General features: G+C 40.2%; 1 protein-coding gene across 4 annotated transcripts in view; it reads left to right on the top strand.

Annotated features, from left to right (window-relative positions):
- LOC115214953 overlaps positions 1-25,729 on the top strand; it is a 479,885-nt gene that overhangs the window by 385,914 nt on the left and 68,242 nt on the right. For all 4 annotated transcript variants that reach the window (XM_029784046.2, XM_029784048.2, XM_029784045.2 and 1 more), the window contains one exon: positions 24,470-25,729. This exon is cut by the window's right edge and continues 1,483 nt beyond it. In XM_029784046.2, coding sequence (XP_029639906.1) covers positions 24,486-25,729 — 1,244 coding nt within the window. In that variant the 5' untranslated portion in view covers positions 24,470-24,485. The remainder of the gene's footprint in view (positions 1-24,469) is intronic.

Genomic DNA, 25,729 nt, shown 5'->3' with positions numbered 1-25,729 from the left:
TCCTATATACCAAGAGCCCTTATAGGAGTCTTTACCTCCTATACTTCCTCTCTTTACCTCTCTTTCTCAAGTTTTATACACACACACACACACACACACACATCTCAAGAGTCCATTGTCTTCTTCAAAGCAGACTTCAGTGGTGTGGGGGGGGGGTTAATAATGAAATGAGGAGAGACAGAGAAAGGTGATCATTTCCTATACAGTACCTTTATTGTTTATACTACTACTACTGCTGCTGCTACTACTACTACTACTACTACTACTACTACCACCACCACCACACTACTACTACTACTACTACCACCACTACCGCTGCTACTGACACCACTACTACCACAACTACTACTACCACTACCACCACCATTACCACCATCACCACCACCCCACCACCACCACTACTACTACCACCACCACTACCGCTGCTGCTGCTACTGCCACCACCACCACCACCACCACCACCACTACTACTACTACTACTACTACTACTACTACTACTACTACTACTACCACCCTGCTTTGCTGCTGCTACTGCCACTGCCACAGCAAAAATAATTGTTTGGAGAAAATCTTTTGTTTTGCTAGTTTTGAATTTATGTTGAATAATGCTAAGGGAACAAAGGAATTTTTAAGGGGCAGGCAGGGGTGGGGAAGGAAAGAAAGAAAAATATATAAAAGCATAAAAGATCAAGTATAAAAAAAAACCCATCACAACATCAAGAAAACAAAGAAAAACAAAGAAAGATTGGGTGGGGGAATTAAATGGCAGAAGATGGGGGTGAGAAGTAACAGGTTGTATGTTCTGAGGATATTCTGAGGTTTTTGATAGTTTGAAATGATCTTAAGAAGTTTATCTAAAGGAAGAAAGAGAGAGAGAGAGAGAGGAATCAAAACTCAATATTTGACAGGTCCTTTGATCCACTGATGTTTAAAAGGCAAAGTTAACATTGCTGGGATTTGAACTCACAGTACAAAGGGTTATCCCAAGACATTCTATCTGATGCTCTAATGACTCTACCAACATGCAACTTTAAATTACATCCTGACCATCTTGAAAAGAAAGGAACAAACGGATGAGATGGCCATGGTTGGATTGTCTTTGATCATAGGGTTGCTATCAGGGATGATCTGGAGTTAAACACCTCTTGCTTATTGTTGATATGTGTTAGCAATTATCACCTCAGAAGGTTAATTGTGGAAGAATGGTTTATAAGAGCTGGCCAAGCCATGTGCAATGTTCAACATTATGATTGATAACATCATCATCATCATCATCATCGTCGTTTAGCGTCTGTTTTCCATGCTAGCATGGGTTGGACGGTTCTACTGGGGTAACGCCAACCACTCCGTGAGTGTAGTGGGTGCTTTTTACGTACCACCCGCACAGGTGCCAGACAGAGCTGGCAAACGGCCACGAACGGATGGTGCTTTTTATGTGCCACCGGCACGAGGGCCAGGCGAGGCTGGCAACGGACACGAAACGGGGCGGTGCTGGCAACGGTCGCGAAACGGAAGGTTCTCTTACATGCCACCGGCACTGGTAACACATCTGCAATTTCCATTGATCGATTTCCATTCTGATCCTCACTTGCCTCAACGGGTCTTCACAAGTAGAGTTTCGACATGCCACCGGCACTGGTGACACATCTGCAATTTCCATTGATCGATTTCGATTCTGATCCTCAACAGGTCTTCACAAGTAGAGTTTTGTGTCCCAAGAAGAGAAGGTATGCATACGTAGGCTGGCTCCATCCCATGTAGAAGGCCACGGGTTATGGACTCACTTGTCCTGCCGGGTCTTCTCGCGCACAGCACACTTCCAGAGGACTCGGTTTCTAGTCATTTCCTCAGTGAGACCTAAAGTTCGAAGGTCGTGCTTCACCACCTCGTCCCAGGTTTTCCTGGGTCTGCCTCTTCCACAGGTTCCCTCAACCGCTAGGGTGTGGCACTTTTTCACACAACTATCTTCATCCATTCTCGCCACATGACCATACCAGCGCAAACGTCTCTCTTGCACACCACAACTGATGCTTCTTAGGTCCAGCTTTTCTCTCAAGGTACTTACACTCTGCCGAGTATGAGTACTGACATTACACATCCATCGGAGCATACTGGCTTCATTTCTTGCGATCTTACGCATATCCTCAGCAGTCACGGCCCATGTTTCACTGCCATGTAGCATGGCTGTTCGTACACACGCATCATACAGTCTGCCTTTCACTCTGTGCGAGAGGCCTTTTGTCACCAGTAGAGGTAAGAGCTCTCTAAACTTTGCCCAAGCTATTCTTACTCTAGCAGTTACACTTTCAGCACACCCGCCCCCGCTGCTGACTTGGTCACCTAGGTAACGGAAACTATCAACTATTTCTAGTTTTTCTCCCTGGAAAGTGACGGAAGTTGGTCTCAGAGCATTTTCAGTGTTTATTGTTCCCGAGCATCTGCCACATACAAAAACCATCTTCCGAGTTAGCCTTCCTTTGACATTGCTGCACCTCTTATGTGTCCATAGCTTACACTTGGTGCATCTTATAGAGTTTCTACCTACACCTTTTCTACAGATCGAGCAGAGCCATCTTCCTGAGGATATTTGTGGATTGTCTACATTTCTACTTATTAGTACTTTGGTTTTAGCTAGGTTGATTTTAAGGCCCTTCGATTCTAATCCTTGTCTCCACACTTGAAACTTCTCCTCTAGTTCTGATAGTGACTCAGCAATTAGAGCAAGGTCATCAACATATAGGAGCTCCCAGGGGCATCCTGTCCTGAATTCCTCCGTTATTGCCTGGAGGACTATGATAAATAGGAGGGGGCTGAGGACTGAACCTTGGAGGACCCCTACCTCTACCCTGAATTCTTTAGTGTACTCATTGCCAACCCTCACCTTACTTACAGCGTCTCTGTACATGGCTTGCACAGCTCTCACTAACCATTCATCTATCCCTAGTTTCCTCATTGACCACCAGATAAGGGATCGGGGGACCCTGTCAAAGGCTTTCTCCATGTCAACGAAAGCCATGTACAGGGGCTTATCTTTGGCTAGGTATTTCTCCTGCAGCTGTCTTACCAGGAATATGGCATCAGTGGTGCTTTTCCCTGGCATGAACCCAAACTGCATCTCATCTAAACTAACTCTCTCTCTAATTAGTTGGGCTATGACCCTCTCCGTAACCTTCATCACCTGATCCAACAGCTTGATACCTCAAATTCCATCTATTCAGTTTCATACATGGCTCAGTGGGGTTAGTATATTCAGCTCACAATCATAAGGTTGTGAGTTCAGTTCTTGGTGGTGGTTTACTTCTTTGAGCAAGATACTTTATTCTCCATTGGTGCTGCCCACACAGCTGGTAAAAGTGAGTTGTACCTGAATTTCAAAGGGCCAGCCTTGTTACATTCTGTGTCATACTGAATCTGCCTGAAAACTACATTAAGGGTATGTGTGTCTTTTAGACATTCTGCTATGAGAAGAACGTTCACAGGGTCAACTGGTTATAAGTTCCTCTGTTGTGACCTGGAAGGCTATAAAAAATAGGAGGGGACTGAGAACCAAGAAATGTGAAATTCCTGACAGTACCCCATTTCACAGATTGTATAGCCTTCACAGGCCATTCATTTACCCCAAGCTCCTTCCTCAAAACCAAGGACCCTGTTAAAGGCTTTCTTCAGGTCAACGAACACCAAGCACAACACCTTTCCTACCTATCAAACACAGTCATATATTTGAGGAGCTCAGCCACTTGCATGTTAATTTCATGATAAACACTTGTCATCATAATCAGAGGTGTACTCAGCCAGCCAGTTTCACTTGAGTTTTGAGTCAACAACATAAAGTTATGACAGATTACCCTTTTCGTGTTTTTTGACTAAAGTGCTTCACAGTAGCATCGAACCTGGATGCCTGTGATTGTGAAATAAATGTTTTAATTACAAATATATACCAGCTTCTGTTGCTAAAGGAGAAATGACTACTGTGGTATGAATATGCGATGTGAATGGAGGATGAATGGAAATGTGGCATGTGATGGTGTCAGTGGAAGAAGATTAACTGTGATAGGAAAAGAAAAAAGTAAGGAGGAAGTATGGGGAAGTGATAAGATCACATCTCAAGATGTTGAGATGATACAGGATTGTGATGAGTGGTGATTTGTTGTTGTTGTGCTATTCTTGTACTTCAGCCCTTCAAGTTTTGTATAAACAGATGTTAAAAACATAACACACACACACACACACACATTTGAATATTTGAATGTGAAAAAGTACCCAATACATGTACAAAAGTCTGTTCATTTATTTGAAGTTGAGACCACCCTTTTTTTCTACTTTTAGTTTTCAGCCCATCCTCCTGGGTGGGGCATTGGTAGAATTGTAAAAATATCAGGCCTGATTCTTTGTGGTGTTTGTTGCAGTTCATTGTGTTCTGATTTCAAATCCTACCATAGCCTATTTGGATGATTGATTTAATCTGTTACCCTATTTAGCACCACCAATTGGCACCTTGGGTCCTTCAGGAGAGGTTACACTGTTGCATGAATTTGGGCCAGGTCTCTTGTCTAAAGTACATTTTTGTCTTGGAGGCCCTGTAAAAAGTCATAAGCACTACCTTTCCTCCTTATTAAAAGGTTCAGATGAGGTAGTTTTGTGGAAGGGCAGTTCTCGTCACTCCCTTCTGCTCATTGATCACTGACATGGGTACATGCCTTTTGACCCAACAGAGTCAGCAAGTCCTCGATGTGTCACCATTGCCACCTCATCACTTGTCTGCATTTAAGTGCCTTTGCCTCTGCTCTCATAGTTGCACTCCACCTTGCACCCTGCAGCCACTACGCTCACTCACTCATTCATTCATTCATACTCATACATGTCACCGATAGCAGCAACTCTATTCATTTGTCATTTCGCACATTCAGGCTCTCCACTTCCCCATTGTTGTGGCCTCTTCATCATGAAATACAGGTGGTGCTCCAGCATGGCCACAGCCTTAGGGCTGAAACACATAACAGAATAAAAGAATACATATATAATCTTTTTGTCTATATTCTCCTTTATACTCACCTTGTACCTTGGGAGTACACTCTAGCACCCCACCACCACTATATTTTATTTCCCTTCCAGCAACTTGCTCACTTTCACATAGTGTAGGATAGCCAGGTGTCTCTTCTATAGAAAGACACCTGTGCTTGTTCCTCTCTCAATACCTGGCATAAAGTCACCTCCCCCTCTCTCAGATACACTCCTGCTCAATTGAGGAGGCTTTTCCCTTTTTCTTTTTCTTTCTTTACTTTGTCTTGTAAGTTATTTGGTGACCTCACTAGTGTTGGTGCCACATAAAAAGCACCCAGTACAAAGCATAAAGTGGCTGGTGTTAGAAAAGGTATCCAGCTGTAGAAATCATGCCAAAGCAGACACTGGGGCCTGACACAACTCTGCTGCTTGTTGGATCCTGTCAAAACGTTCAACAAATACCAGCATGGGAAGCAAATGTTTGATGATGATGATGATAATACATGTTTCATATAATTCATTGTCCAGAATAGAATAGTAATCAAAGGAGTCCATAGATAAAAAAAAAAAAAAACTGGTTGAGAACTACTGCTATAGACACACATTCATTCACAACATTGTTAGTCAGGGTTTTTTGCCATGTGCTATCTTCTTGGTAATGAAAAGATATGAAATCCATATTTTTTATTTTGAAACAATACAAGTGACAAGTCACTTTGAGTTACAATGAAATGCATCATAAATTTCAAGTGAATAAATATACTCAACTCAAGTACCTTGTCTTTTGTTTGCATGCCCAAACATGTATAAACATCAAGTACACACCAAAATTCCTTCAATCGACATGAACGAATTTACCTTACCACCCATCCTGCAAGCTGTTTGCTCAGTATCTTATCCTCCGTTAGACATTTTACCAGTATGATTATTAAATCAGATTAAAGTATTTGAAAAAAAAAAAAGAAAATGTTTTCATTTTTTCTACCTGAGAACATTCTGGTATTCCCACAGAATGTTTACTAAAAGATAAACTACTCTTTACTTTACACTGCTGTTTCCTCTTTCCTTAGGAATTATTTGCTGCAATGCTAGCTGCTAACAGATGCAGTTTTCTGCACTGGGTCGACATTAATACTTCACCTATTCCTTACTCTTTTCAGATAAGCACTAAAACATGCTTGTTTTTGCTTTTCTTTCTCTTGGGATTTGATATTTGTGTGGATTGGTCTTCATCAACCTCAACTTGATGGAAATTTCTTCTTTTCTTCTACTTCTCTCTTTCTTTCTCTTTTTCTTTCCTTTCTACCCCATCATTATACTCTCACATCATATGTAATGACTGTGTCAGCCTGTTTGATAAGTGGAGTTCTTTTTACAGTTACTACAGACAAAAATGGAGTTGTGTAGAGTTGATGTCTTTCACATTTGTCTTTTTAGTTTCTCAAATTCAACCTTTTTCACCTCTGCCTTCACAGCACATCTCTGGAATAAACAGTTTAATGCTACATCCTTCTATGTCCCCATTGAACATGTACTGGACAGTTGTCCCTTTAACATGCATCCATACATTTCAGATAAGAATAATTTGTTTGATGTGATCCATACTCAAGTAGGCTATGTATTAAACATTTAGGGATGTGTCTGTCTGGCACAAATAACCCTGCTTGTCTGACACAAATATAAGGCAGTGAGCTGGCAGAAACGTTAGCATGCCGGGCGAAATGCTTAGTGGTATTTTGTCTGCCGCTACGTACTGAGTTCAAATTCTGCTGAGGTTGACTTTGCTTTTCATCCTTTTGGGGTCGATTAAATAAGTACCAGTTACGCACTGGGGTCGATATAATCGACTTAATTCCTTTGTCTGTCCTGGTTTGTCCCCTCTGTGTCTAGACCCTTCTGGGCAGTAAAGAAATAACAAATAACCCTGCCATCACAGACGACACTCATTGAGCATTGCAAATATGGTATTCTTTCCTTTGTTGCCCAAAACCTCAGAATTGGCGATCGTGTCTTTCCCATGTGATGCCAAAGATTTTGCAAAGACATCTCAAGCAATAGACGTTTAACTTTCTCCCTTTCTCTGACATATATACTCTATATTATACCATCATTTATGGAAGTACAGAGGATGCCAGTTTGATATAAAAAATTCAGCTTAATGTTCAGTGTAAGAATTGGCCAAATATCAAACACACTCTATTGCAGTGTTTGGTTATGTTCCAAATTAAATTTCACCGGGGTCGAGACATTGCCTTTCATCCTTCTGAGACTGAGGAAATAACAGTATCATCACCATCATCATCATTGTTTAACATCCGCTTTCCATGCTAGCATGGGTTGGACAATTTGACTGAGGTCTGGTGAACCAGATGGCTGCACCAGACTCCAATCTGATCTGGCAGAGTTTCTACAGCTGGATGCCATTCATAATGCCAACCACTCTGAGAGTGTAGTGGGTGCTTTTATGTGCCACTGGCATGAGGGCCAGTCAGGCAGTACTGGCAGCAGCCACACTCAAATGGAGCATTTTATGTGCCACCTGCACAGGAGCCAGTCCAGTGGCACTGGCAACGACCTCGCTCGAATGTTTTTTCATGTGCCACCAGCACAAGTGCCAGTAAGGTGACACAGGTAATGATCATGCTTGAATGGTGCTTTTTACATGCCATCAGCACAGAGGCCAGCTTGTTGCTCTGGCAATGATCGTGCTTGTATGGTACTCTTAGTGCTCCACTAGCACAGATGCCAATCATCAAATTTGATTTCGATTTCGATTTCACTTGTCTCAACAGGTCTTTGCAAGCATAGTTTAGTGTCCAATGAAAGAAAGGTACGCATAAGTGGGCTGGTTACACCCCTGGCATAGGCCACAAGGTTATGGTCTCACTCGAGCTTGCCGAGTCTTCTCAAGCACAGCATATTTCCAAAGGTCCCAGTCACTAGTCATTGCCTCAGTGAGGCCCAATGTTCAAAGGTCATGCTTTTCCACCTCATCCCAGGTCTTTCTGAGTCTACCTCTTCCACAGGTACCCTCAACCGCTAGGGTGTGGCACTTTTTCACACAACTATCTTCATCCATTCTCACTACATGACCATACCAGTGCAAACGTCTCTCTTGCACACCACAACTGATGCTTCTTAGGTCCAACTTTTCTCTCAAGGTACTTACACTCTGTCGAGTATGAACACTGACATTACACATCCATCGGAGCATACTGGCTTCATTTCTTGGGAGCTTACGCATATCCTCAGCAGTCACGGCCCACGTTTCACTGCCATGTAGCATGGCTGTTCATACACATACGTCATACAGTCTGCCTTTTATTCTGAGCGAGAGGCCTTTTGTCACCAGCAGAGGTAAGAGCTCTCTGAACTTTGCCCAGGCTATTCTTACTCTAGCAGTTACACTTTCAGCACACCAGCCCCCAGCTACTGACTTGGTCACCTAGGTAACGGAAGCTATCAACAATTTCTAGTTTTTCTCCCTGGAATGTGGCGGAAGTTGGTCTCTGAGCATTTTCAGTGTTTATTGCTCCTGAGCATCTGCCACATACAAAAACTATCTTCCTAGTTAGCCTACCTTTGACATTGCTGGACCTCTTATGTGTCCATAGCTTACACTGGGTACATCTTATAGAGTTTCTACCTACACCTTTTCTACAGATCGAGCAGAGCCATCTTCCTGAGGATATTTGTGGATTGTCTACCTTTCTACTTATTAGTACTTTGGTTTTAGCTAGGTTGATTTTAAGGCCCTTCGATTCTAATCCTTGTCTCCACACTTGAAACTTCTCCTCTAGTTCTGATAGTGACTCAGCAATTAGAGCAAGGTCATCAACATATAGGAGCTCCCAGGGGCATCCTGTCCTGAATTCCTTGGAGGGGGCTGAGGACTGAACCTTGGAGGACCCCTACCTCTACCCTGAATTCTTTAGTGTACTCATTGCCAACCCTCACCTTACTTACAGCGTCTCTGTACATGGCTTGCACAGTTCTCACTAACCATTCATCTATCCCTAGTTTCCTCATTGACCACCAGATAAGGGATCGGGGGACCCTGTCAAAGGCTTTCTCCATGTCAACGAAAGCCATGTACAGGGGCTTATCTTTGGCTAGGTATTTCTCCTGCAGCTGTCTTACCAGGAATATGGCATCAGTGGTGCTTTTCCCTGGCATGAACCCAAACTGCATCTCATCTAAACTAACTCGCTCTCTAATCAGTTGGGCTATGACCCTCTCCGTAACCTTCATCACCTGATCCAACAGCTTGATACCTCTGTAATTATTTGTATCTAGGGCGTCACCTTTACCTTTGTAACAGTTGACTATTATGCTGCTACACCAGTCATTGGGTATGACTCCTTCATGTATCACTTGGTTAACTATACGGGTGACTAGGCTGTAGCCGACACTACCAGATATTTTAAGCATCTCTGCAGTAATTCCTGATGGGCCTGGGGCTTTCCCTGTCTTCATGCTTCTAATTGCCTTAACTACTAAGGAACTGTCAACTCGGATAGCTGGTCCCTCTGTTGGGTCGACATTCGGCAGACTCTCTTTCTCCCATTCATTTTCCTTATTTAGCAGCCTCTCGTAATGGTGTCTCCAAACCTCTCTCTTTGCACCCTCATTCAGCGCAAGTGAGCCATCATCCATGCGAACACATTTCTCTCCTACCACATCACGATTCTCTCTCACACACTGTCTTGCAACACGGAATACCTCAAGTCTTTGGTCCTCACGGCACAGAACATTGGCAAATTTTTTCTTATCTGCTTCCCCTCTGGCTAAATAAACCTGTCTCCTAGCTTCTCTTTTGGTAGTCTGATACAATTCCCTGCTACCACCATTTTTCCAGTCCTTCCAAGCCTGTCTCTTTTCTCTTATAGCCCTGTTCCACCACCACGTTATTTTGGGTCAAGAGGAGACTTTGCACCAGCCACAGATCTGGTCAGTGGCTCTCAGCAGGTTGTCCCTTAGAGACCTCCAGTTGTCTTCTACCCCATGTGAAGTTATATCCCTTTCTACTTCGTCAAAGGCTTCAAGTAATATGTCCCTAAATATCTGTCCATTTGCAGGATCTTTAAGCTTCCAGATCCTTCTTCTCCATGTTGGTCGTCTTCTAGTCATCCTCTTAGTCCTGATCCTAAAGTCACTAACTACCAGTCTATGTTGTGGGGTACATTCTTCGCCTGGGAAGGTTTTGGCATTTATAAGCAGCCATCTTTCCCTTTTCCTGGCAAGGATGTAGTCAATTTGGCTGGTATGTTGGCCCGATCAGTAGGTGACTAGGTGGCTGGTAGGTTTCCTGAAGTTAGTGTTGCAAACCATAAGATCATTTGCATCGCAGAACTCCAGCAGCCTGGTTCCCTCCTCGTTGCGGGAACCATAACCATAGCCTCCATGTACACCATGGAAGCCCCCAGCATGTCGTCCAACGTGACCATTGAAGTCACCAGCCACAAAGAGAAGGTCTCTATCGTTTGTCAGTGAGGTAGTCTCCAGTAGGGTGTCATAGAATCCGTCTTTCTGTCCATCAGGTAGCCCCGGCTGAGGGGCATAGGCCGATATAATGGTTGCTAATCTATGATGAAGCACTAATCTAATCTTAAGTATTCTGTCACTTACTCTGATTACCTCTATTACCTTATCTACCCATTTTTCAGCGAGAAGTATACCCACGCCCCCAACCCCGTCAGTGTTCCCATATATATATATATATATGTATGTACGTGTGTGTATGTGTTTGTGTGCCTGTGTTTGTCCCCCCAACATTGCTTGACAACCGATGCTTGCGTGTTTACGGCAAAAGAAACTGATAGAATAAGTACTAGGCTTACAAAGAATAAGTCCTGGGGCTGATTTGCTCAACTGAAGGCGGTGCTCAAGCATGGCCACAGTCAACTGACTGAAACAAGTAAAAGAGAAAGAAAAGAGAATGTCTTATAATGCCAAACAAATATGCTAAGTCAGTTAATAACCAGAGATCAATAAAATAAATACCAGTGTGAAATAAGGACTGGGGTCAATATGATTGACTGATTAAAAGCTTTTAAAGGTGGTGCCCCAGTATGGCCATCGTCCAGTGCTTGAAACTTGGAAAAAGAACAAGCAACTACTTAATGTCAGGGTAACCCTTGCAACATTTCTTATGAGCCAAACCCTGAATGAACAGGGGAGACTTCCTTGCTGGCTGGGATTCTAGTTTTGATTCATAATCACAGAAATCACAACATCCCAAACAGCATCTTATCTCACTTGTTTAGTAAACAGACAAGGAGGTGGAGTGGTTTTTAAGGGTTTAAGTTGAGAGCTGGAGTAGGAGATAGGGACTGGGTGGAATCTTATGACACCTACCATCGAGATAAACAGATCTAGATAATGGTGGGTTGTACTATTATCTAGATACAGATATTTAGATAGTAGTATAGTGGTACAACACATTAAACAATCAGTTTATTGTGTATTCAGATGTATTCATGTGTGTGTGTGTGTTTTGGATGATCTGTTGGCCTGCTTCTCTGGAGTTTCCTGGAGGTGAAAATCAGTTCTCCAAGACAAGAAAAACCAGACAGGAAATACTATGATGTTGTCTACATGTTTTTTTTTCTTTTCTTTATAACCGACAGATGTGTGTATATGTGTGTGTGTGTGTATATATGTACACACACACACACACACACACACACACACACACACACACACACACAAATACATACAAACGTGTGTATAAATTCATACACAAATACATACAAACGTGTGTATAACTGCATACATAGACACACATATAAATGCACACACAAACATATAAGTACATGCATGCACATACATTCACATGCATTTTGTAATCAAATATGTTTTTTTCTTCTCTCTCCAGATGGTGTATAATTTCTCATTTTGCCTTTTATAAATGATTCAATAGGCAGATGAATAGATATTGGTGTAATAATAACAACAATAATGTATAATAATATAGCAATAATAATGTTCAATAAAATAATAATAATAACAATAACAAAATAATAACAATAATAATAATAATAATAATAATATAAATAAAATAATAATAATAATAATAAGAATAAGAATAAGAATAATAATAATAATAATCATAGTAACTTTCATCATGATGAAAGACAACTGTGGGTGAGGCTTTGGGAAAGTTTGATATTCTTTGCTATTCAACAGCTCCCCCCTCCTCCTCCTCCTCCTCCTCATCATCATCATCATTATTATCATCATCATCATCCCCATCTTCCCCTGTTCTTGAACTTCCACAAAAGTAAATGATGTAAACCCTTTTGCTACCTTCACCAGAAGAAGGATTCTACTACTACTACTACAACTACTACTAGTACCACCACCACCCTCTTCCATCCTTTATCACCACCTCTTTTTCTGTTTCTTCCCTCCATCCCTGCCAGCCTTGCCTAATTCCCATGAAATGTTATCAAACAGAAGGGAACCAAAACAAAGAACAAAAAGCAAAATCAAAAAACAAAAACAGAGAACGAAGAAGTTAACTGCCACCGCCCTAGACTTTATTCATGTCTCAGTCAGCTGTTTTGATATAAATCTTAGATTCACTCAAAGAGAAGTCAGTCATCAGACTTCTCTTTCTCCTTCTCTATTTCCCTCCTTCCTTCATTCTTTCATTAATAGCGATTATCATTATTATTATTATTATTATTATTATTATTATTATTATTATTATTATTATTATTATATTCAAGGCAGTGAGCTGGCAAAATCGTTAGCACGTCGGTTGAAATGCTCAGTGGTATTTCATCTACCACTACGTTTGGAGTTCGAATTTTGCCAAGATCGACTTTGCCCTTCATCCTTTCGAGGTTGATAAATTAAGTACCAGTGAAACACTGGGACTGATATAACTGACTACAAAATTTCCTACAAAATTTCAAGGTTTGTGCCTTTAGTAGAATGGATTATTATTATTATATTCATCTGCCTTTATATTCTGAGTTCAAATACTGCCAACCTCAACTTTGCCTTTCATCATTTTGGGATCAATAAAATATGCACCAATTCAGTACTGGAGTTGATGTAATCATCGTACCCCATCCCCCCACCCAAATTGCTGGCCTTGTGCCAAAATAAAAAACCATTATAGACATTGCACAGTATACAATACCGTGAGATTGTTGATTGAAGATATTGTGTCTACCTGGGGTTTGCACTGTTTGTCAAGTCACAACGAGGACCTCAGACAGACAGTGCTTTACACAATGTGCATGCAGTTCCAAGTATTGCCAACTCTTGCAATACACCTAGATTGTAGGGTATCTCTAAGGTTTTCAGATGTTTTTCCAGATTGGGTGGTTTTGAACCCAATGCTCCGATGACAATAGGGATAACCTTTATGTTTGACTCTCGTAGCTGCCACATCTTAGCGATCTCAGTTCAGGTCTCCATATTTATCAACCTTTTCTCTTTCTTTCATGATGATATTTGATCTCCTGGCACTGCTACATCAATTATTAGGCACTCTTGTTTGTCCCTCCTAAAGGTTACTATATCCGGCCTTCAGTGATTATTATTATTATTATTATTATTATTATTATTATATTATTATTATTATTATTATTTAATTGGTGACATACTGGCAGAATTGTTAGCTTTGTGGCATCACATTCATTTTTATGTTCTGAGTTCAAATTCTGTCGAGATCGACTTTGCCTTTAAACCTTTCAGGGTTGATAAAATAAGTATCAGTTGAGTACTGGGGTCGATGTAATCAATCAGCCCCCTCCCCCAAATTCCTGCCCTTGTGCCTATAGTAGAAAGGATTATTATTATTTTTATTATTATTATTATTTAGGTGGCAAAATCGTTAGCATGTCGGGCAAAATGCTTTGTGGCATTTCTTCCATGCTTATACTCTGAGTTCAAATTCTGCCAGATCAACTCTGCATTTGATCCTTTTGGGGTCAATAAAATAAGTACCAGTTGAACACTGGGGTTGATAGAATCAACTGCTGGCCTTGTGCCAAAATTTGAAACCATTATTAAGGTGGTGATTTGACAGACTTGTCGGTTGTGCCATACAAAACGGTTCACAGCCTTTCTTCTGGCCTTACAGTCTGAGTTCAAGTTCTGCCAATGATGACTTTGCTTTTCATCCTTATGGGGTCGATAAAAGGCCTGTAATATAGGGGGAGGGAACTAGTCAATTACATTGACCCCAGTGTTTCACTAGTACTTAATTTATTGACGCTAAAAGGATGAAAGACAAAGTTGACCTTTGTGGAATTTGAACTCAGAACATAAAGGTGTACGAAATGCCACTGACAATTCTGCCAGCTTTGCCACCTTAACAACAACAACAACAATAATAATTTGTTTAATTATTACCCACTTTCGCCCCCCCCCCCTCTGCCTGCTTCACTCCCCACTCCACACACCTTCTCCTTAGACTGCTTTATTATTAAGTGACCTGATTAAATGTTTATGTGGACCCATCTGTGGCATAACCCTCTCTTTCCTTGCTAATCCTTTCACCCCCTAGCCCTTCCCACCCTTGCCTGCTGGCAGACTAATTCTACATTGCACTATATGGGTGTGATGTTTCTCTTGAGTATTAGATAATGGAGTATGAAAATATGATAAAATGGTAAATGGTTGTTGTCAGGGTGAGAAGTGGGGGTTAGAGATGGGAAATTAAGTTGTAGACTGCTGGGTAGACAGAATCATTAGTGGGTCATATAAAAGGCCTACACTATTTAGCAACAAAACTATTATGTGCTGAGTTCAAATCTTACTAAGGTCAAATTTTCTTTACATCCTTTCAGGGGCTGCTCAATAAAATCTAGTACCAATCAAGTATTGATTTGGGGTTGATTTAATATTCCGATAAATTACACTCTCTCTTTACCCTTTTACTCTTTTACTAGTTTGACTGTGGCCATGCTGGAGCACCGCCTTTAGTCGAGCAAATCGACCCCGGGACTTATTCTTTGTAAGGCCAGTACTTATTCTATCGGTTTCTTTTGCCGAACCGCTAAGTGACAGGGACGTAAACACACCAGCATCGGTTGTCAAGCAATGCTAGGGGGACAAACACAGACACACAAACATATACACACACACTTATATATATATCTCTCTCTATATAAACGACAGTTTGTCTGTGCGTTTTCTGTGTGTCTGTTTTCTCGTACCCTCACTCTGACCACGGCTTTCAACCGATTCTGATGAAACTTGACACACACATAGCCCAATGTCATAATTCAAAACTAACGCAGCGAAAATTTTGAAAAGTTCCCCCAGTTCTGAAAAAAATCGATAAATTCGACATGGGGTCGAGAATCAGAAACCCAAACAACAGACCGTCTAGGGGACGCAACTCCACCTTTTTTAACTCTCAAAAAAATTTACCATCATTTTTTTTCCATTTTTTTGCTATTTTTTGGCTATAACTCTCTAAAAATGCTTTATAGTTATTTCCCTTACAAACCTGAGCAACGCCGGGCGATACTGCTAGTACATATATACGACAGGCTTCTTTCAGTTTCTGTCTACCAAATCCACTCATAAGGCATTGGTCGGCCCGGGGCTATAGCAGAAGACACTTGCCCAAGATGCCACGCAGTGGGACTGAACCCGGAACCATGTGGTTGGTTAGCTAGCTACTTACCACACAGCCACTCCTGCGCCTGTGTAATTTATATTTCAGATAGATTCAGTGTTGAGTTGCTGAAGAAGAAATATCATTATATCAATATGCTCAATACCATAGATTTGCTTGTCAGTTGCTTGGCACCTTAACCACTTGAACATGTCCCTTGGTGACGATATGTGCATCTATGATCATAAGCAGGAGTAGTGGGGAAGCATCATAGCCATGTGTTGAGAGGGATTCTCTGGGTCTGAATAAATGTAACAAAAGCAAAACTTGAAGAAAATATTAGCTATTTTTCATACTTTCTAGGGGTAAGCAAATACAAAATAACAGTTGCCACACAAGGATAAAAATCTTGCTATACAGTGTTATCATAGGAGGCATGAATGGAATTGAAAAAGCTAGGCATAGTTATATTGTTAAGAATTCACTGCACAACCTTTGGATTTGATTCCATTGCATGGCACTTTGGGTAAGTGTCTTGCATTATAACTCTGGTTGACCAATGACTTGTGTGTGAAATTTGGTAGACAGAAACTCTATGGAAATTCTGTGTATGTGTGTGTGCATGTGTGTGTGTATGTTCATCTGTTTGTCTGTCCCCAGAAACCACAAATGGAGAATCTCTTGAATGTTTGCAGATTTTCACTCTACTTCTAATCGATTGTCTTTAGAGAATGCAAATCAGTGTGTGTCGTTCTGTTTTGAAGAACCCTCCCACTTCTAGATTTTTATGCAGATCTGTTGTTATGTAACCCAGTGTATCAATGGTAATACATGCAAATGAAAACCTGTAGACTTGATATGAGAATAAGTTTCTCATTAGTTCTCTGTAGATGTTCACCTTTTCTCCAATATTTGAAGCGACAGCCACATCTGCTTTTGCTCCTTGGCCCATATCAGGCCTGTTGTACTGACACAAATTTGCAGATTTTATTTGTTCTACTAGTATTCTTTCTATTTAAGGGTGTGGATAGAACTTTCTGGTTCTAATGTTCTTTTGCTGTGGCTGTCATGACAATTGTTCCTGGATATAGCATTATGGATGGTTTAAGTAATAATCCTTTCTGTTATAGGCAGAAGGCCCAAAATTTTGTGGGAGGCGGGGGTTAGTCGATTACATTGACCCCCAGTACTTGGCCAGTTCTTATTTCATCAACCCTGAAAGGATGAAAGGCAAAGTTGACCTCGGCAGCATTTGAACTCAGAATGTAAAGACAGACAAAATGCAGCCAAGCATTTTGTCCTGCATGCTGATTCTACTAGCTGGCCACTTTGGGTGGATTTAGCGATAATCCTATGTCTCATGATAAGGTATTATTTTTATCGGACATTTCTGGACAGCTGTTGATGATATGTATGATATCTTGCACACTGTTATGGCAGTAGAGGTCTTATGGCAGTGGAGGTCCTTATCTCTTTTGATGATCAGGTATTTAGTAGCTATCTCTTATTCTTCGATACAAAATGCATAGTGTTCTAGGTTAGGTGTAAAGTATTTATCCAGGGCTGATAAATATTAATGAAGACTTCTCTATATGTATGGGTGAATATATCTATATATGTATATACAACATTTGTTTTTGTCCCACACAGATAATATTTACCACAGCTCAGCAGTTTGATGTGCAAGGATCAGTGAGATAAAATACCTTACTTGTAAAAGAAGTAATGGTTGGCATTAAAAAGGCTATCCAGCCGTAGAATACTGTTTCATAAAGTCTTCTCCAACTCATGCATACATGAAAAAAAGTAGGCATAATAATGACTATGATGATGATGATGACAGCTGCTGTTAAGCTCTTTCTCACAAGAATTATTACCTCTGCCTTAGTAAAGGCAGAGGTATTGCTTTCAGTTGTGTATGTTTGTTTGTTTGCCCATGGACAAGATATCTCAAGAACTGCTGGATGGATTTGGATGAAACTTTCAGAGATGTTTGGCCTCATGACCAGCACAAACTGATTAGACTTTGGGACCGATCTGGTACTGGACAAGGATTCTGGATTATTTTTCCTGTTTTTTTTTTTTACTTAATTTTTGAGAGCAGTCAATTTCATTTTTAGTATTCTCGTTTGTGAGAGCAGTCTAGTTTATTTCAGATATTCTCATTTAAAAACCCATCTCTGGCCAATCGTTGGTGTTGCCTTGGCAGAGGTTTGCACTCTCTCACTGCTCTCGTTAGGCTTTCTTGAAAAAATCCCTTCCAACATTACCAACTTCCTGCAGTTGTCCTGCTTTGATCCAGGCACAGTTTGGAGTAGGATGATTGAGTGTACACTCAGCAATTTGGAAATGAGTATGTTTGACCATGCATGCATATCTATGTGCCTTCCTTCATTCTTGGGTTGTGATTCTTCTTCAGCCTGCAGGCCAGACCTAACCTGTTAAAGTAAACCTTTGATCAAAGACCTTCCAACCATGACCAGCTTGTCTTTGCATATATTCTAATCTATATTATCTTTTTTGTCTTTTTATTTCCACTATCTTTTCTCCCATTTCAGCCATTGGACTACAGCCATGCTGTATCAAAGCCCTAAAAGGGATAGTCAAATAAGTGTGTCCCCAGTACTTAATTTTTAAGTCTGGCCTTTATTCTATAAGTCTCTTTTGTTGAACAGCTAAGTTACAGGGATATAAACAAACTAACAACAGTTAAGTGGTGTGAGGGGGTACAAACAAAGAGACACACTAATATATGTGACAGGCTTCTATACAGTTTCCACCATCATATGTACTCCCAAGGTATTGGTTGGCCTGAGGATATAGCAGAACACACTTCTCCAACATGCCATGCAGAAGGACTACACTCAAAACCATATGGTTGCAAAGCAGGCTTTTTAACCACACACCCATGCATCATCATCATCATCATCATCATCGCCGTCATCGTTTTCCATGCTAGAATGTGTTGGATGGTTCGACTGGGGTCTGGGAAGCCAGGAGGCTGCACCAGGCACCAGTCTGATCTGGCAGTGTTTCTACAGCTGGATGCCCTTCCTAATGCCAACCACTCCATGAGTGTAGTGGCTGCTTTTTATGTGCCACCGACATAGGGGCCAGAGAAGGCTGGCAACATCCAAATCGGTTGGTGCTTTTTATGTGCCACTGGCATAGATGCCAGTTGAGGCAGTGCTGGTATCGGCCACGTTTGGATGGTGTTTTTTACGTGCCACCGGCACAGGGATCACAACTACAATTTCCATTTGATTTTCATTTTGATGTTGATGTACTTGACTCAATAGGCATGTTTCAATATATTTATTTTTAAAGATGGTAGAGTGTGATTTGAGGGTGATTTGATTGATATTTCTAGCAAGTTGAGTAACTATATGAAGGCACTTCTCCCTTGAGTGTGTGTATGTGAGAGGAACTTCTGTGGTTTGATCATCTTGTTCTGCCGACATCAACACATCCACACCCAGATTTGTTAGATGTCTAATTGTTTTGTCATAGGAAGCTGTCAATTGTATTCTTCTCACACTTAGCATCAGATGTCATTCATTAGTAACTATGTTGATAACCTCTTTTTGAAGTGATATAATGAAACTCCGACAATGACAATCTCAAAGGAAGTAACTGCTAATTTGCAACCTAAGAAATAATGGAATGACCTTGAAGCAAACGGATAGATTTAAATATTTGGACACCATTATTGCATCAGATGGGAAAAACATCAAGAAATAGATAGTCCCATGCTGCTTTTGGTAATATCAAATATACTTTGTCAAATAAACTGCTATCAATATGAGGGAGTTAAAGAGTCCTAGGGGTGCAAATAGAACCCGTTCTTACATATGGCTGTGTTGTTGAAACGTTAACAAACAAGTGCAAAAATATGCCAATGCTGCAGAGATGTGGTTCTCAGGCAAATGCAGCAGATATCATTATAAAGACAGATGAACAGATTTTTAAGTATTGCAACATGCCAAAGCTATCAGAAAGCTTCTTATCAACATAAGACGGCAATAGACTAAGTTTATTGGATATAATGTGAAAAGACAAAGCCTTGACAAGTGACAAGGGGAAAATTAAAATGAAAAAGAAGCTAGAAAAGACAGACAGAAAGGATATTGAATAGCTGACTTTCTTGAGCAAGACACTTTACTTCACCACTACCACCCACATCACTACCTCTTTTATCAGCATCTATTAAGAAGTCCACTTTGGATGTACCGGGTTTCATATTCAGCCCTGATGCAGGATGCTATGGGCAAGTGTCTTCTAATTTAGACCTAGGCTGTCTAATGCCTTGTGAGTGAATTTGGTACATGAACACTGTGTGGAAGTGCATCATACAAGTGTGTGTGTGTGTGTCTCACACTGCTTGACAACTGGTGTAGGTTTGTTTACATCCCTGTAACTTAGCGACTCAGCAAAAAAAGAGACTGCAAAAATAAGCACCAAACTTAAGAATTATAGATAATTCCAGGGGTCAATTTGATAACTAAAACCTCTCAAGATGGATATGCTACAGCATAACCACAGTCAAATGACTAAGACAAAAGGAAAGAAAGAAAGAAGAAAAGATAGAAAAAAATCTTTAGAATTATCAATGCTTTCTGACACTCAAAACCATTTATTTGCATACTACAGTGCTCCAGATTTCTTTTGCTCCTAACATATTCAGCTGATACAGAAGCCAAATTTTATTTTATTCATTTATATATTTATTTTTTGATGAGATAGAGCTGGTTAGCAGTGCTTGTTTCACTATCTTCCTTCTTTTCAATATCTTCCTTCATTACACATCTGACATCCATCGTTAGCAACTACACACCACCTGGTTTAACACCACCACCACCACCACCACCACACCACCATCACCACCACCAGCAACCTCTGGTCTGTCTGTGCTTTTTGCAGAGTTCACTTAGTTATAAGCATCCAGGACCAGACATCCTGTTAATCTCTCCACCCACACTGACCTGCCTCTAGATAGATGTTCAGCCTTCAAGAACATGTTAAGGTTGTAAGAACTATATCCCATCTACCCACCCACCCTACTCCTGACTAAATTATTAAAGGAACAAACCGCCATCTTTTTTGTTTCCCCATCTGCACCTTCTCTCAACAGCATTGATGACTAATGCTTCATTACTCTCACTCAGCTTCTTCACATCAATCTCTTGCTTCATTCAGAACTTCCAATTAATCAAAACCAATCATTTTATAATGTTCATCATTGTGTTTTGTAATGTACCACGCTTTCTTTTCAACTCAACAAGGGACTCTCTATTACATTTGTACAGCATGCTAGAAATAGCAGCCAAATTTCACTCAAAGGAAAGCCCTATTATCTTAAAAATAGAATAATAACACAAAAGATAAGATAATCCTATGGATGAATAGAATTTGGGTTGGTCACTTTGGAACAAATTTGGTCGTTTCATGAAGTCTGATCTCAGGCAAAACTACAACAATAACAACAACTTTGATGGACATTGACGTAAATATTCTCTTCTTTTTCATCAGATCAATGTGTCCTTCCTTTTTTGAGATGACAAGGTATGATTTGAAGGAAATTTGGTTGTTATTTCTAGAAGGTTGTATGACCATATAGGGTTCTTTATTCCAGCTGTTTGTATTCTTGATTCAAATCCTGGCAAGCTAAATTTTGCCCATCATACTTCTGGGGTTTATCAAATACAGTATGGGATGCAGTGTGAGGGTGTGAGAATAAAATTGTCCAGGGCAGGATATTGCCAAAATTTGATGAACAACTTTGTGGTTTTAGTTCTGGGTCTTTGTGTTCTTTGTGTCCTGTCAGGTGTAGCTAACACCTTGTGAAAAATAGCCAAAGGAAGGCAAGAAGCAATCCATCTTTGTATGCTCTGATGAAAATACCATGACAAGCACATAACACATAACACTTGAATCATTGAAGTTCATTTGTTGACCTAATGGCATGCAGAAAAAAGTATTGTGGAATTTACTTGAATGTGTACCATATAAAAGGGGTAAAGATCCCCTTCGGTCATGAATGACCATGGGATTGCCCCTAGAAAGTTCCCCAGCCTCCTCTCTTCATGCCACCGATGTTATCCAAGGGAAAGGCAAAGGCTTGGCACCAGTGATGTCACAACTCATTTCTACAGATGAGTGAACTGGAGCAACATGAAATAAAGTGTCTTGTGCAAGAACACAACACACAGCCTGGTCCTGGAATCAAACTCACTACCTCTTGATTGTGAGTTCTAACCACTTAGCCATATGATATGTATTTGTGATATTGCTCACATGATCAAAAATCTGTTGGGCAGGCCCAGTTGATTAATTTTTCCCTAATATTTAACTGGTATTTATTTTATCCATCTTGGAATATTTGAAAGACAAATTCTGTCTCAAAAAGATTTGAACTCAGAATGTAAGAAACTGTCATTGAGTACTGCAAATTGTTTAAACCAACACTCTATTGTTTCATCCAATAAATTCAATGTATTTGGGCCTTGAATGTATAGCATATATCATGCATGGACTAGACTGATGAGGTGGTACTTTGGACTACACCAGAGGGAGAGCAAATTGTGAATACTGAAAAATGTGTACAGTCCTCATCACAGTTTAGAACATCATTAATTTTTCTTTGTAATCATCATTATAAGGTGCTGGTGCTACATGAAAAGCACACTCTGTAAAGTGGTTGGCATTAAGAAGAGCACCTAACATAGAATTAAACCAAAACAGACAATGGAACCTGGCCTTGCCAGTTCCTCTCAAGCCATCTAACCCAAGTCAGCATGGAAAACAGACGTTGAATCCTTAAATCCTTAAATCCTTAAAAATGTTTTAGCCCGAAGGCCGCGGCCATGCTGGGGCACCACTGCTGAAATGATGATGATTTGACATTATATTTTGCAATTAATACACATTAATTACACATTTACTGAAATTAGCTGAGCCACTGTTTTTTGGATTATTCTGCAGAGGAAGTATATATATAGCCCTTGTGGTTTATCCTCAGGGCTATATACAGTGTTTATATATGTTTATATATATTTATGTACAGTGACACTAAATATGTGTTTATTAAGTACTAGCAGTATCGCCCGGCGTTGCTCAGGTTTGTAAGGGAAATAACTATAAAGCATTTTTAGAGAGTTATAGCCAAAAAATAGCAAAAAAATGGAAAAAAAATGATGGTAAATTTTTTTTGTGAGTTAAAAAAGGTGGAGTTGCGTCCCCTAGACGGTCTGTGGTTTGGGTTTCTGATTCTCGACCCCATGTCGAATTTATCGATTTTTTTCAGAACTGGGGGAACTTTTCAAAATTTTCGCTGCGTTAGTTTTGAATTATGACATTGGGCTATGTGTGTGTCAAGTTTCATCAGAATCGGTTGAAAGCCGTGGTCAGGGTGAGGGTACGAGAAAACAGACACACAGAAAACGCACAGACAAACTGCCGTTTATATAGAGAGAGATATGTATGTAAACTTTAAAACTTGTTTAAAATATAACCATACACATGGTGCCTTGGTTCCTTACATATACATATATATATTTCTTTGAACGTGTATACATGTGTGTGTGTGTTTGTGTGTGTGTCTATCTCTCTCTCTCTCTCTCTCTCTATATATATATATATATATATATAATATATATATATATATATATATATATATAATATATATATACACACACACTCACTCTCTCTCTCACACACACACACACACATTTAATATTTTGGACTAATGGGTATATGTCGATTAATGTGTCGAAGTGTTTAGTAGAGCACTGGCACAGTTTGGGTTACCTGGTATCATCCACAGTTGGGGTATGTTACCATTGGATCTATTTCAGGAACTGTGTAGTATTAGTCGAGATAATGATAATGATAATTTCTTAAGTAAAGAGAAGATGGATTTAGTATTAATCTTTATTTTGTACAATGGTCGTTTTGACCCACCCTGCTACTGTCCTTCATGGGTGGGAGTCTGTTCAACCCATCTGGTTAGGGCATATAACAACATGGCAGCCAAAACTCAGGATCTTTAGTGAGACACGACTTTATGTATGGATGTACCTGATGAGACCCAGACTGCAAAACGGATGCAACACACAGCAAACTGAGTCCCACCCATAAGGGACAGTAGTAGGGTGGGTCATAACAAATGTTGTACAAAATAATGATTAATAACAAACCCATTTTCTGGTTACTTAAGAAATTATCATTATTATTATTATTATCTTTTTCACGCACACACACACACACACACACACGCACACATGCATGCATACATGCACAAAAACTTAACAGAGCAGCATTATTGCAAGTGTCTTGCAAATCGTTAAACTTGTAGCTGTCAGATGCAGCTGTTTGGCTTTGACAGATCTGAATGAATACAAAACAATCTCTGTGTTTCGCGATTTCTGAATTATTTCCCTTCATCAGCACAGAATAATTGTTTGGTTACAGGTGGCGCTGCCAAATTCCCATTCAAAATATATAGTTTTCAAAGTGACAACTAGTTACTGATTTATAAATTAGAAAATTACTTTATTTAAATCTGAGTGGGGGTGCTAGATTCCTTGTTTGAAAATATAAGGACACAGATTGTGTCGTATAGCCAGCTGGAGATGATGTCTCCTGGGGCTAAATTACAGCAACATTCATCCTAAACCAGGACTGCCATGTTATGTTGGCAAACAGTCTTTACTACAAAGTACTGTTGCCGAATATCTCACGTTGTGAGATTTAAAAATAGTAAATTTCTAATACTTCTTACTTGCTTAAAATTAAGTCTATTTTCTCTCTCACAGAGCTTTATTCTTCTTCAGTAACCTTACTCACATACCTTCTTTTTTTCTCTCTCTTTTTCTCTCACTACAGCTCATGATGCAACAGGATGTCAGAAGTGTGTGCAGAGTTCTCACAAAATGCCTGGCGTAAAGATCTGTGTGCAAACTGCTTACGTCCCCGGTCTGAGCACATCAAACCCCCCTGTAACCATCTCAAACCCCGAAGGAATTCTGCTGGCAGAGGTTCCCCACCTGTTCCTGCAAAACGGAACTCATCCCTAATAAAAAGCAACTTATCAGTTGGACCGAGAGTTTCATCGATTGTTGATAAAAATGCTAACGACCAACAGAATCTTAATGAAAACATTAAGCTGCTTAGTATCAAACCTTTAGTAGTTGATGATAATGTTTCTAAAAGAATTGCAACCCATTCTTCAGATGAAAACCCACTGAGTTGTGAGCAGTCGGGAAGCAAAGATAATTCTATCAATACCAAAGCTGACCTGACAAAGTCAGAGATTCCATTGAAAGGAGCTTTAAAGTTAACTCGAAATAAAGATGAAAATAGGGCTTTTAGAGTTATATTTTCTGAATCAGAACCTGAAATTATTGGCCACGACGGTGGTTCCGATTATTTATACCCAGATGATGATGATGATGTACCCGAAGAGGCGGAGATTACACCACCTGGGAGTATTCAACTGACTGAGGAAGAAAAGCAGTTTGCTCTCTTGGCTTTAGAAAATACTCTGTGGAATTCAGATACTCATAATTTGAGAGTTGAGACTCCCCTGGAGGGTCGTCTGAAGAGAGTTCCAAGTAAAGAATTTGAAGACGTTGAATTAGAATTCCTATGGAAAGCTGATCGTTTTCAGGGTCTAAGAGATTGTGACCTGCTACCAAAGAAGTTTGGAACTTTCCCTAGACGAAACAAGTCTCCTAAAGCTCAACTGTCTTCCCGACCCTCTTTAGAATTTAGTCACGGAATTAAAACCTCACCTTTAAAATCATCAAAGAATTTTGACAATGAAACTATTCAAGATGCTGACGAAGATTTGACATTTCGTCTAAGATCTGCTTCTGAGAATTCAACATTGTATCAAAGTAGGAATATGCAAAATAATGCTTCAAAAAATATCATGGATCAAAAAACAAGTAAAGATACTGATAATATTGAACAGGTGAGTTCTTCCCCTTATCGGGTTGTTGAGTCGCTTCCTAAACCTGCTCCCAAACCGGCATCTCTGAAGAAAGGTGTTAGCGATCCTGTAGAGAAACCAATTCCCAGTGCTCGACACAAAGATGACAGACAGTCAAACCAGTCTGTAATGTCTATGATGTCTCGCTCTGT

The sequence above is a fragment of the Octopus sinensis genome, linkage group LG8, assembly GCF_006345805.1.
Source record: "Octopus sinensis linkage group LG8, ASM634580v1, whole genome shotgun sequence".
NCBI classification, from domain to species: domain Eukaryota; kingdom Metazoa; phylum Mollusca; class Cephalopoda; order Octopoda; family Octopodidae; genus Octopus; species Octopus sinensis.
The sequence above is the reverse complement of the archived record's forward strand: the minus strand, read 5'-3'. Positions and strand labels throughout refer to the sequence as shown.